General features: G+C 51.6%; 1 protein-coding gene across 9 annotated transcripts in view; it reads right to left on the reverse strand.

The window, feature by feature from the left end:
- Positions 1-14,432, reverse strand: part of TTLL5 (tubulin tyrosine ligase like 5) — a 286,995-nt gene that overhangs the window by 113,521 nt on the left and 159,042 nt on the right. For all 9 annotated transcript variants that reach the window (XM_056133744.1, XM_056133741.1, XM_056133747.1 and 6 more), the window contains one exon: positions 14,269-14,423. In XM_056133744.1, the coding sequence (XP_055989719.1) occupies positions 14,269-14,423 (155 nt within the window). The remainder of the gene's footprint in view (positions 1-14,268; positions 14,424-14,432) is intronic.

A 14,432-nucleotide genomic window follows, 5' to 3' on the forward strand; every position in this document is an offset into this window, starting at 1 on the left:
AGAGGGAGAGGAGAGAGGGGAAGAGAGGAAAGGAGAGAGAGGGAGGGGTGGGAGAGGGAGGGAATGAGAAAGAGGAAGGGGGAGAGGCTACAAGTGCTGAAGCAGCATCGCTGGCAGCTGCTAAAACAAAACTTTACAGACCTGGCCTCTCCGAGCAGCCTCGGGCAGACCCACCCATACCCCTGCCCGGCACCGCTTCCCTGGGAGCTCGTCCACTGAACCACTTCCGCATGTTTGGCTCTGCTCCCCAGAGCTGGAGCGGCTCTGCCAGCCGCCTCAGAACTGCCAGCCAAGCAGGTGGGGGGACGGACTGGCACGGAGTCAGGGAGCCAAGACCTCTCCCCCAGCCTCCAGTCACGGGCACGGCCCAGAAACCAACAGAGAGGAGCCTCTCTCTGCCTCCCCCTTGGCCACACAGCACCCGGAGCCAAGGCTTTAGCTTCAGAAAACGCCCCTGCTGCGCCTCAGCTCTGCCCAGGGCCGCCCCTGTGGAGCTGCCACCTCCCAGAGGAGGAGACGAGAACCAAGAACCCCTGCCTGCCTGAGAGCCGTATCCCTTCTACTTTCCTTTGAATCCCCGAGTTCCGGGTCTTTTCCACCACCTAGTTTGGCACTGCCCCGTATGGCAGCCACGAGCCACAGGTGCTGAACCGGATTCTGGGGGCAGGAGACAGTCTGACCCATGAGAAAGTGCGGTTTTCATCTTCCCTGATGAATATCCCCACGTGTGGTTAATACTGGACGGCACCATTTATTCTTCCATGTGCAAGACTCGTGCTCAGCCTTCAAAACACTGACGACCTAATGCAAGAGGGAAAGCAAATAGGCAACCCCGGGGGGAATAGCACCACGGAAGAGGTGGGCAGCCAGTACACACAGGGAGGTGGCACCAGTGAGCTTAGCGAATGAAGGAGCCAGCGAGGATAAGGAAGAACAGGGGGGTGAAGAGGCACAGAGTGCCCCCACACTGGGCTGCCAGGAGAAAGGATGCTCTCTCATGCCAGGGATGCTTCTAGAGTCTTGGGGGGGGATGGAGGTGGGGATGGAAGGATAGTGGGGAAAGAATGATTTGTTGCCTGCCTTTTCCTCTTCTTCCACATCCTGCCTCTATTCCTCTGTCCCTGATAAGAACAGCCTAAGGTGTGCAGCAGCATGGAGAACATGGCTCAGAAGGGGGCAATGGGTTTTTCGCCCAACACTTCCAGTTATCTGGGAGAGGAAGGACATAAGGCCCCAGGCTTCAGGAAGCAGCGCTGTGCACTCGGCCAGGGCTGTCTCTGAATCAGCTTCCAGGAACCTGGGTCCAGAGAATAAGCAAAGGAGGAGAGAGAGATCCTGCAGGGCCCTGCTAGGGTGATCAGGGGAGGTGGCAGAAGGCTCCTGAGGCTGACCGAGTCCTAGAGGGAAAAGGGGCCTGGATATTTGGACACGACTGAGACACAGGATGCCCGTCCCTTCTGTCCTTGCCTTAGTGACCGTGCCTCACTGCTAAGAGCCTGCTGATTCCAGCGCACCGGGATACGGTACAGGACGGCTGGCGCTCTGCTAAGCAGAGGCGGAATGCTCCCAGTGCCCACAACAGGAGGCGTGGCGTGAAAGGGCACACATAAGGCAGTGGGGTGGACAGTAAGTCCACGGCACTGGCTGGAACTGACAGCGGGGGAAGGGGAGAAGGGGCAGGGGCGCAGGGCAGGAGCCAGCTGCTCTCCTTGGAAATCAGGCCAAGGGTTTTGTTTGCTTTTCTTTTTTCACTTTTAAGTCTAGCGTGTGTTAGAAAGTCTTTTCATGTCTTCCTCAAACTTGTTTTAATTATCAAAGTGCACAACATATCAATAAGGGGGCAGGGCTGTGGTCCAGTGCACCAGGCTCTGGGATCCATCTCCGGCACCACAGAAAAGGGGAAAACACAAAACGGATATTTGGCCTAGAAAATAATTCAATTTCAAAACAAACAAAATCTCCACCAAAACATCCAAAAAAACAAAAAATATCAATGAAGAAAATGTTCAGAGTAAAAGAGATTAATCCAGCTTGAGAGCCAGGAACCTAGCTGTGCCGCACGCTCAGGCTAGAGGCCCCACTTTATCCTGGTCCAGATAATCCTGATGGCCAATCTAGTGCCGTCTCCGGCTTTTAAAACAATTTCTCAGTTGTGAATTGGAGGAAAAGCAGGAAGTGTGACCAATGATCCACCCTGGACCCCCATGACAACTCCCTACCTTTCAGTTACAGGAACCAAAAACTTTTTTTGGGATGCTGGTGCTTAATGTCAGTTTCAGCCATTTGCAACCAAGTGTTGTGACTGAAACATTATTTCTTCCAGGAACTCTGCTTCAGTCAGACTACTCCCACTCAAGTCCCTGAATCCCCAAAAGTGCTTTTAACACCTGCACATTCTTCTCCTTTCCCCTAGCAAGCTAGCACCCTTCTCCTTCCCGTCCACAGCTGAGCGCTAAATTTCAGCCTTAGCCTCCCCTGTCATCTTTTGTACCTTTTCTGAACTGTGGAAAGGTCCCCCTTTTAATCACGGTCTTGACAAAGAAAACAAACAGTAAGAGCAAAATTAAAAGTAGAAAGAGCGAGGAGTAAATAAATGAGAGGACCCTACTCACAGGCAGAGTATAAAGAAACAAAGTGGGGGGAGGGGAGGAAGACGGGAAGAGGAGAAGAGGAGGAGAGAAAGGGGGAGAGAGGGAGGGACTGTGGGACAGTGGTGGACGGATCTGCAACACTGGTGGATGGGTTGGTGCAGTAGTTCTGCAACTAAAATGACAACACCTATAGTACTGCAAACTCTGATACCTTGATGTAAAATAACAAAAAAATTTTAATGGGGAAAACACACACAAAAAGTCAAGGGCCAGTGGGAGGGAGGGGGAGAAGGAGAGAGGAGGGAGTGAGAAGTGGAGGAAGAGAGAAAGGAAAAGGGAGAATGGGACAACAGTGGGTATGGTGCTCATCTTGCAGCAACCAACCCAGGCTCAATCCTCAGCATCCCAAATGGTCCCCCAAGCCCTGCCAAGACTGATCCCTGAGAGCAGAGCCAGGAGAAAGGCCTGAGCAGCACTGCTGGCTGTAGTTCAACCGCCCACCACACACACACATACACACACACACACATTCTCTCTCTCTCTCTCTCTCTCTCTCTCTCAAACACACACACACACAAATACAAAGCAATATCACTGAACAATAAAAAAAAAAAGGAGCGTTTACCACTCATCATGGGTGTCTCAAATGCCTTTTTCCAACGTGTGCATGTGCATGAGAGGGGAAGACAAAGACAGAGAGAGAGAGAGAGAGAGAGAGAGAGAGAGAGAGAGAGAGAGAGAGAGAGGCACAGGCCCCATATTTGCCAGGAACTGTACATACGGCTCCTGAGAGAGACTACTGTGGCCGAAGGACTATTCCACATCTCGATTATGCTGGTGGTTACACAGCTGCATGCTCATAATTCATACAACTGCATACCAAAATAACTTCTCTGTACATAAATTGTACTGTATAGAAATGATGCCTTACTAAAAATAAACGTGGAAAAAAATGAAACGAAAATGAAAACAAACAAGGCAGCAGTGTCCCCTGCCCTGCTGAGCTGCCCACTCCAGCTCCACAGGGCCATGGCCCACGCCCGGGTCCCTTTACAGAACCTTCAGCGTGGGGGCAGGTAGGCAGGCAGGAGGCAGGGCACAGACCTGCAGTGTCTCCTGGTGGTGTGACGGCGGCGCAGGGGCCTATCTTCCCCTGCACACTCAGCGCCCCATCCTTTCCTACAGGGCAAGTCTCCCCGCCTTCTCTAGTCAGGGCCATCCATTTCTCTCCTGACTTGTACCACTTGTGGCACGATCCTCGGATTCAACCAGTACATAATGTGTGAGGGCCACTGTGCTAATAAAAATAAGCATGATGATTAATTTTCCTCTGGGGCCAGAGACCCTGCCAGATACCGTCTTCAGAGCTCATCCGGCACTTCCATCAAGGAGACAGTTAAATACACGTTAACTTTTGAGGGATCACCACTGGATTCACTCCTGGAGGAGGCCTGTCCGTCCCAGCTGGACCCTAACTGTCAGGTTCACTTTCCTTCTTTCCCCAATATTTCAATACACTATCGAGTCAGCATTGATGGAAGATAACACAGCTCTTCTTTTCTGTAACTTGTACTTTACACGTCAGTGCTGGGCTCGAGCTGCTAGCCAGACACCGGGGGATATGTAATACAGACAGATTCTTTCTTTCATCTGCTTCATTTTCCTTAGTGCAGTCCAACTGCAGAAAGAAAAAAAAAACCTCGAATCTTTATGTACATCCCACTTATGGTTTCCTTACTTGCTACATTAGAAAACCTGCTTTTCTCTCTGAACTCCTTCTAGACTACGGTAACATTACTGAGATATGACCATATTTTCTTTTTCTCACAGAAAGATAATAAACTGTGCCTCCCACCCTGCCCTCCTCTTTAGCAGTGTAGGGACTTGAACCCAGGGTCTCACACACACAAGACTCTACGACTGAGCTATATCCCTGCCCCCTGGTAACACTTATTTTTTAGAATTAGATCAGGGGCTAGAAAGAAATACAGAGGACAAGGAACTTGTCTTACATGTGGCTGACCAGGTTCAATCCCCGGGACCCCATATGATCCCCTGGGGCAGAGCCAGGAGTAAGCCTTGAGCACCACCAGTGGGTGTGACACCCTCCCCAACTCCCCACCGCACAAAAGAAGTAGACAAAGCATGGTATTGAATACTGTGTTCAAAGCTCAATCAATAAAAACTTAGCTTAATCATTTAAAAAAATATTTAAAATTTTTAAATTAAAAAATACATGATTTACAATGTTGCTGATAGATGATGTTATAGTAGGCATATGATGTTATAGTACAATCCGACCACAGCATCAACTTCCCTCCACCAGTGTTCCCATGTCCCCTCATCCCCTACTGCCTTACCCACCCAGCCTGCCTCCTTGACAGGAGCATTACAAAGTCTGGAGGTTGTCATTTGGGTCTCATGTTTTCAATGCAGCTGAGTCTGGGCTTGAGATACCACTCTCCCATACACCCCTACGCAAGGCCCTTGACCTCCGTTCCCGTGTTACTTCCCTTTCACCTTCCCAAGTCAAGGCAGACTGGACTTTATCAAGATGGAGGGAGGAACTGGGGGCGAAGGGGTCCTCCCACACAACTCCCAGTCAGAGTCACTTTCCTCTTTTTCACAAGCCCCGCCTACCCCCAAGCCCAAATGGTTTCTTTTCTGTGCCCGGGCACGTTGGCTCATGCGTGCTAGTCTTTCCCCTATTCTTCCTTTCACCCTCGATTTCTTTCATCTGTCCTTCTCCCTGCACTTTAGAGTCAAGGGTGATCTAGGCATGCCCCCTTCACTACATTACATTTCCTCACCCAGTTGTTCTGTACAGCACTGATAAGCGAGTTTTACCTCGTTTGCCCTTCTTTGTGGGACTGACTTCACTTAACATGACATCCTCCAGTTCCATCCAAGTTGCAGCAAACTGCATGAATTCATTGTTCCTTGCAGCTGCATAATATTTCACTATATATACATATGTGTGTATATATACGATCACGATCATCCTGTTGTTTGTCGATTGCCTCCAGCAGGCACCAGTAATGTCTCCTTCGTCCTAGCCCTGAGATTTTAAAGTGCCATATTCAATGCCCTTTAGGGTTAGGAGAATGAGACCCATCATTGTTACTGGTATTTGGCATATTGGGTATGCCACGGGGAGTTTGCCAGACTCTGCCGTGTGGGCAGGTTACATTCAGTAGCCTGCCAGTTTATCCAAAGTTCATTTCATTTCATTTCATCATTCTGTTATTTGTCGATTGCCTCGAGCAGGCCCCAGTAACGTCTCTTTCATCCTAGCCCTGAGATTATATTCAAGGCTATTTAGGAGAATGAGACCCATCATTGTTACTGGTATTTGGCATATTTGGTACGCCACGGGGAGTTTGCCAGACTCTGCCCTGTGGGCAGGCTACATTCGATAGCCTGCAAGTTTGTCCAAAGTAGGAATAAGACAATAAGATGTCAAAAAAAATGTTCTGTTAAGATGTCGCGCGGCCGCGAATGCGGCCGCGCGGTTCCGGGATCTGAATTTTATAGTCTCTGAGTCTTGGCCGCTGATGGGATTACATGGCGCCAGGGGGTCAGGTGGTGGGTGTGACCCCCGCCTACTGGAATTTGGAGGATCTGGGTGGAAGATGCTCGACTCCAATCCGAGTAGGCTTGGAGGTCTCGGCCCCAGAACCCGCGTGGCTTTGTCCCTCTGCCAGTACCTTCATGTGTGCGGAGAGTGGTCTCAGCATGGTGGTGGCTGGTCCTGGAGGTCTTCGGCTGCCGTAGCCCTGGTCGAGGCGGGGAGGAAAGCTCAACCCGCTCCCCTCCAAGGGACTCCGGGAAGGAACACCCAGGCGCAGGGGCAGAGACTGCACTGTTCTCGTCCGGGAACAGTGTTATCCAAAGTAAGAATGAGATAATAAGATATCCGGGAGCTGGGTTTTATAGTCTCTGGGTCTTGGTCATTGATGGGATTACATGGCACCGGGGGGGTCAGTTGGTAGGTGTGATCCCTGCCTACTGGAAGATGGAGGATCTGGGTGGAGGATGCTCAGCCCCAATCCGAGCAAGCTTGAAGATCTCAGCCCCGGGACCCGCATGCCTTTATTCCTCTGCCGGTACCTTCAAGCATGTGGAGTGGTCTCAGCATGGTTGTGGCTGGTTCTGGAGGTCTTCGGCTGCCAGAGCTCTGTTCGGGGTGGGGAGGGAAACACAACCCGCCCCCCTCCAAGGGGCCCCAGCAAGGACAGCCAGGAGCGGGGGCAGGAGACTCTGTGCTGTTCTCTTCCGGGAGCTGGGACCCAGAGACTATAAAACCCAGTTGTATATCTATCTATCTAGATAGATAGATAGATATCTCACATCTTCATAATGATTTTTGTACACTAAAAATATTCTGTTACTTCCTCTGAAGTAAAACAGACTGATTAGGACAACAGTTTTACCTCGCCTTTCCAGAATACTTAGGCCTGAAACATGAGGTGGCATTCTGAGTCCCTGCGCACATGAATGCTGTCTCCCTTGCCAATGCAGCCTTCCCTGCATCTCCCGAAGGTAATGTGGCTGTTTAAAGACGGTATTTAAATCACCTTCCTAGGGGGCAGGGGTGCTTGGCCCGCACTTGAAAGTGGTCTGGATCTTTTCCTGGCTCTGTGACTCCTGGCAGTGCTTGAGGGACCCTATGCTGTATGCGGGATGAAACCAGAATCGACTTGCGAATGGCAAGCATCATAACTCCTGTACTATCTTTCTGGCCCTTAAACAACCCCTGAAGTTTTGCTTTTCTTAGCTACCTGTCTTTTGGAACACTTCAACAGTTGGTGATAAACACTCTGAAAGATGGGCACTTGCTTCAAGTCACACGCACCCACAAGTGTGGTGAATGTGAGTACCTCCCTCCTCGGCTGTGTGTGGGGCATGGCCTGACTGTGGGGTGGCCATCTATGCCCAAGCAAGTCCCTGGGCAGAGTCTGTGTTGACTGAAGAGAGCAGCAGGAATCTCAGAGGGAGGGAAAGTCTTCAGCCCGCGCGTGCGCGCGCGCGCACACACACACACACACACACACACACACACACACACACACACCCCAGAAGGACCGGACGTACCTTGGAGGGGAGGGACAGCACATTTGAGGGGAGGGAATGGTGAGAGCCAAACCTCAGGAGGAGGGCGTGAGGCAGACTTGACTTTATCGAGATGGAGGGAGGAACTGGGGGTGAAGGGGCCCTTCCACACAACGTGAAGCCAGAGTTGCTTTCTTCTTTTTTTTTGCAACCCCCGCCTACCCCCAAGCCCAAATGGTTTCTTTTCTGTGCCTGGGCCCGTTGGCTCACGCGTGCTGTTTATATAACAGGATGAAGCACAGAATTGCAAGCTCCCAACTCCTCCAGAGGAAAGCGCTCCCAAAACGCTCAGACCCCCAGGATGGATGGAAAATATGAGTGTTTACTGGCTGGAACACGGAGCTGCAGTGGAAATTTCAACATTCGGAGAAGATAGCAGAGAGGAAAGGCCTGTTGAGAGAAAGAGGTCGCCCTTCCACGCCGGGGTCGGCGAAGGAAACATCTTGGCCAGGCTGGCCCACACAGGCACATGGCCGCACAGTGCCTCACGGCACCCTCACAGCACCCCAAGGCCTCTCAGTGCACACTCACCACACCCTCACAGTGCCCCACAGTACCTCACTGCACCCTCACAGCGCCCCATAGCATATCACCACTCCAAAGTCCCCTCACTGCCGTCTTACAGCCTCACAGCACCCTCACTGTCCCAAAAGCACCTCACAGCCACCCCACAACGCCTCACAACCTCACACCATCCTCACAGTGCCCCACCGCCGCCTCACAGTGCCTCACTGCCGCCTCATGGCCTCAGGGCCCACAGCACCTCACCACCCTCACAGCGCTCTCATAGCCTCACAATGTGGCCGCCAACGCCCTCATCTGCCCAAGCCCACCGAGCCTACCGAGCCCAGCTTTCTGTCCTTTTCCCTTTTTTCTAGGAAGGAAACCAAAGGTTCTCAAGAAGCTAACCCGAACCGGGCCCTTGCACGGTCTACTTTCACACAGAGCTCAGCCCCATCTCAGAACAGTGAGCGAGGAGGCTGCTATTTGGGTATTTATTACTTATATTTTATTATTGTTGTTGTTGTTATTATTATTATTATTAAAGGCCTGGGGCTGGAATCTGAAGCCCCCGCACGTGAAGTGCATTCTCTGCCATGGAGCTACCCTGCCTCCCCCCGACCCCTCGCCCCATATTCACAGATCTCGCGATATTCAGAGGTCTAACTGAATTAGGGGAGCCAGAGCTCACTGACCATAGATTCAGAAGGGCGAGTTTTACAGCCTCTCCAAGATCTCTACGTCATAGAATGTCACAGATTCAGGAGGGCAAGTTCCACAGCCTCTCCAAGATCTCTACGATATCATGCTGTCTATCTTCAGGACAGAGGGCCCGACCCCACAAAGAGAAGTGGATCAAGACTAGCTCAGAAGAGCCCATTTACCCCCCACAGAGCAAAACCTTAAGACTGTTCTCTGGATAATTCTTGTACAGGTCCCTTGATCCCCCAGGAGTGATCCCTGAGTGCAGATGTAGGCGTAAGCCTTGAGTATCACTACATCTGGCTCCAAACCCCCCGAAAGCGTAGGGGCCAGAGAGATAGTACAGCGAGTAGATCCTTCCCTTGCATGCAGTTGAGTCACATTTGATCTTTGGCATCCCATATGGTCCCCCAAACCCCACGACGAGTGATCCTGAGAACTACCACTATTACCCCCAAACAATTTTGTAGGGGAAGGCTTTATGACTATAAGCAACAGTGCACACGGGCTACTCCCTGCTCTGTGCTTATGGCTCACTCCTGGCAGGGCACTGGGGACCATGTGGGGTCAATCTAGGTCAGCTGCATGCTTGGCAAGTGCCCTACCTATTGGACCATCTTTCCAGTTCTGGGCTCTCTTTTAAATCCTTATATATTCTCCTTATATCCCTCTTCTTATGTTTTGGTGGCAAAGCTTGTAACTCTGAATGTACTACTTAGCCATTTTTGTGTGTCTACTTCAGACGTGTTAAGTGAATTCGACTCTTGTGCAACAGAGCTCTAAAAGCTTCTCATCTTGCAAAATCGCAGCTCTTGAGCCACCCATCACTCCTTTCCTGGCCCTTGGCAATCTCCATGCTTGTTTCTCCAGCATGAATCCTACCGACCCTGATGGGAGGGCAAGCATGCTGGCTAGTCCTTTGGTGACTGCCTTCCTTCCTTTTCATAATGTTTCCAGGGTTCATCCATGTGACTGGACTGAATCCTCCCCTCTCCTCCCCTCCCCTTTCTGATCCTTTCTTCTAATTGCCTGTGCTGTGAAAGGAAGGTCTCTCAGGGGGTGCCGGCACTGCTCTCAGCTGTTCCGTGGACGTACACTTCTCCCGGGAATACCTAGGGAGCTGGTGCCTCCTGGGTTCTGCAAGTCTTTCAGAGCCTTCCCAGCACCGACCCTTGTCAGAAAGAGTCTGGACAGTGAATGCTTTGAGACCGAGGCTATTCCCCATGACTGCGCATCACTCCCCAGGACAAACCACCGCCTGGCACGCTGACAGTGAAAGGATGTGTTTTCCGTTTCCGTTGTAGTTTTGGGCACACACTTGGTGGTGGTGGTAGTGGGGGGGTGGGGGCGGGGTGCTATTCCGGGCTCTCTGACCGTGTGGTGCTGGGGATTAAGCCTGAGCTTCCTGCCTGCTAAGCAAGTGCTTATCGACTGTTCAGCTATCTCTCTGGCTCCCAAAGAACATATTTTTAAAAGAAAATAATAAATTCATTATTTTTGAGGACTGACTGTACATGAAAAATATAAGAAACTAGAGATCTAGATCTACGGCAGGATTTATAAAAAACAATCTAAAAGAAGAGAAACATATCAGCTAAATTAGAAACAAAATCTCTGAAAACCTTGTTCTGAAATTTCTGTCAAGCCAAGTGCCAGATTCATTTTTTGTGGTGTTTGTGACCACGTCCAGTAGTGCTGGAGGAGGGTCGCTCCTGGTGGTGCTCAGGAGACCATGTGGAGCCACGGAGGGAACCCGGGCCTGCTGCATTCGCAGCCTACACTTGGCTCATTGAGTCATCTCTCCAGCCCAAGGTAGCAGGTTCTGTGTAGTTTACTCCTAAATCACAGGAGGGCAAAGGGCAAAGGCAAGAGGACACTTGAATTTTCAAAATCTTGGGCAACACTGGACCCATTTTCCAGAAAGAATGTAAAGGTGTGATATTCGGGTGTTCTTGCGAGCAGGGTCCACCAGGGCCAGCAGCCCATACTTGGACATCTCTCCCCATCACAAAGAGTAGGAGGAAAAAAAAATCACACTTGTGCTTCCCCCACCCACCCCACCTTCCATGTCGAGGAACAAACAAAACCTCAGGTTGCACGTACAAAAAAAAAAAAACTAGGGAGGGATAAAAATAATTCAATGACAAACTCTGGAAAAACATACAAAGGGGCAGAAGCCAGACATTCGTGGGATTCCCTGACAGCTCCATCCACAAGGAAGGGCTGGACTGGAAAAAACCAGCGCCTCAGGCTCCTGCCAAGCCGTCTGAGGCCCTGTCCTTCCCGAATCATTCCAAGCAGCAGCCAAGGCTTCAGAGTAACCCTTCCAGGTCTCGCAGAGAAAGACACACTGGCCATGACCCCATGGGGCACAGCTCACCTAGGTCATGCCCGCTAGGGCCCAGCCCCACTGTGCCCGGCCACCTCTGCATCTCTGCTCAGTCACCAGGCCTCTAAGCATCCAGAACATAGGGAATTCAAAGGCAGCCCGAGAAACCAACCCATCTCATTGGCTAAAGAAAGTGCACAGACCCTGGTCTTAAAACCACTGACATACCAAAGACCCTGAAAGAAACAGGCATTAGTGAGCACTGGGCCCTTGCATGCCGGAGACCCCACCGTAGAGTTCTAAATCAGCCTTGCGCAGAGGCACACCTCAGCCTCCTCGCCATGTGACTGCGTTTGGCCCTGACTAACTCTTCTGGAGAAAGGCCTGCAATTAATCTCACTTATTACCTCTGAAAAGTAACAACAGAGGAAAGGCTGGCCAACTCCAACTCCGGAGTGTCTGGGGAGCTGCTGCTCCGTGGCCAGGCCTCGGGCTGTCTGGGCGAGCCGTGGGCTCTCTGCCTTCCTCTCCCACAACAAAGCTTGCCCAGGGACTCCAGACAGACCAAACGAACCAGGGGATTTGAGGAGCTGTACTGAGCTCACGCTGACCCGATGGGACATAAGCGCCCCCGAGGCGATGTTTGGGTAGGCCTCAAAGAACCGGGGAAGAACAAGGTTGTCTGGTGAGAACTTGTGTAATCCATAAAATTGAGAACAATAGCAATGCCACAGGGAAATGAAAAATAACACTATATGCAGGGCTCGCATGAGTCACCAGTTTTCATTCCTGTGGCGACCAAGTCACAGAATCCACCAGTACGCAGATAAGAAGTCCAGGCGGCCGTGGGATCCACTTTCCACGTCTGTCTGTTCCCGAGGCGCCCCCAAGTGAGGTGAATCACCCTTACTGATCAGGTGGAATCCACAATTGCTGTTGTACAAGCAGCAGGAGGGGGGCCTGGGATTCACTCAGCACCCACTGCCAAGGGTCAAAGTGCTTCCGAGGTGATCTGGAAGCTCTCAGAATGTGCCAGGGTTTTACAGGTGAGCATGCTTATCCATAAAAAAGATGAAATGAATAGTGGAGGGGTACTTCAGTGTCAAAACCTGTAATAAAACGCGCATCTCTAAGCTTCTACTCCCACATTTATTAACCTGAGTCACCCTAACTACTAAGGGAGAAACAGCGAGAGACTAAATAAACCACCACAAAACAGTGACTGACCAGGTGAGAATGGCCAACTGGCCTGAGGAGCTGTGAGCTAAGGCTGCTGGGGGGTTCTGACTGGGTCCCACATCAAAGGCAGGGCTGGAAGAACTTGGGGGGGTTCCCTGGGAACCCTACATGGGACTGGAATCCCTAGCCAAGTCTCAGGCTATGTGGCAATCCGAGGCTAGCTGAGGCAGTGCCGATTCCTGGGGCTGGCCTGCCCTGCACAAGCTGGAATCTTTTTGGTCTGAAGACCAGAGGTAGAGGTGACTGACTGTTGGGAGGATCACTGACCTGTAAAGCAGAGGCCCTCTTTTCACTGGTGAGGGCAGGGGCTGCTTTCTGAGGCACGTGGCCTATTCGACGGCAGCTCCCAACAGACTGGTTGGGAGGCGGCCAGTCACGGGCTAGGTGGAGGCACTGGCCGACCTCGACTAAGAACCTTCACTTCTCTGGGCCTCGGCAGGTGCTACTGAGAGAAGGCTTGACCCCCTCCTCCCCCCACCCCGCCCCCCACCACACTCTTCCTTCTCTCCACCCCCTCCATGTCCAAGGCTGAAACATGTTCCATCTCCACCTCTCGGATGCGTGCAGTTCTGCCACTTCTCTTACAGTGTGGGAAACAGCCGTCGCCTTGTCCGACAGACAATACACCCGAGTTGGCAGGGAAAGTGTTTTCCAGAGGAACAAGGCTCTGACTGTAAAACGAAAATGGGAGATTTGGAAATATTTTTACGTGGCAAAGAAAGTGAGATGGCATAAAGAGAAGTTCTTTTTTATGACCTATGTTTAGAGAAGCTGTGGCAGGTCAGTTACCCAGAGGCAGACTCAGCAGGACGGCGTGGGGGTTGGTGGGGGTCAGGGGACCCGGCCCCTCTCACTCCCGCTCTTGGGTGGGGATGCTCTCAACCCAGCCCAGCAATGGTGGCTGTCTGATGGATGGAGCCCCTGAGGGGCTCCCTGAGGAGGGTTAACTACTCTCCCCATCAGTCGCTGAAGTAAAACTCGGAACCCAGCAGGCTCGTGAACTTCCTCCACACACAGGTACTTGAGGCACCTCAAGACAAGGCAGCAGGACCAAAGTGCAGCTGATGGGCAAAGCTGGCCCCAGGGTGGGGTCAATATCTCAGCCCATCACAACACTTCCCCGAAATCACTGCAGTGCTCTCTAGCTACTCTGGTGCCTAGAGCAGGCAGTGAAATGCCGAATTAAAAGTCACCAAAGCACGACCTACTGGGAATCAGCTTCTCACAGCTCTTCCACACAGGACCTAAAGTAAAGACAGGGGACTAGAATTCAGTACCCGGGGCTCCTGCTTTAACACACAAGCCACTTGCTTTATGGCCTGAATCTATTTCAATTTTTATCCTCTGTCATTTCTCTCAACTACATCAAGGAAGCAGTGCTTCCTAAATGAGCAATGTCCAGAGAGGCTGCTCGAGTTTAATTATACAGTCTAGATGAAAACATCACAAGCGAGTCTGCCCTTCAAAAGAGAAAGAGTCCGAAGTTACGGAAAGGCAATGTACAAGGTATGAGGAGACAAGAAGAGAGACAAAGATAAGCAAACCAAGTTTAAAGGCTGGCTCTTTCACCAAGAAGCGAGTTCACCCAATGGTGCCAGGAACTTCCTTTTCACTGAGGGGAATGAGAGGGCGCCTGCCACCGGCCTTCCCGTGAGAGGAAGCCAGTGGTCTAGGACAGGTCGGACTGTACTGACAATGGGGGCCTCTAGGGCTGATGATGGGTCAGAGCGGGGAGGTTTGAAGCAATGCATCTGCTTATGACGACCCCATGGGACCACCTGGCCCTTCACATACCTGCTTCCAGGAGCGATGGAGTGGCTCTCGGGACCCTGGGGGTCGGACTGTAGAGACCACGTGGGGCCACTAGGGCTGATGACAGGCCGGAGGGTGGGGGGGGTTGAAGCACTGCATCGGCTTATGACGCCACTTGACAAGCTCAGGTTGGTCACCTAGAAACA

The sequence above is a fragment of the Sorex fumeus genome, unplaced genomic scaffold (genome assembly GCF_029834395.1).
Source record: "Sorex fumeus unplaced genomic scaffold, SorFum_2.1 ptg000098l, whole genome shotgun sequence".
Lineage (NCBI taxonomy): Eukaryota > Metazoa > Chordata > Mammalia > Eulipotyphla > Soricidae > Sorex > Sorex fumeus.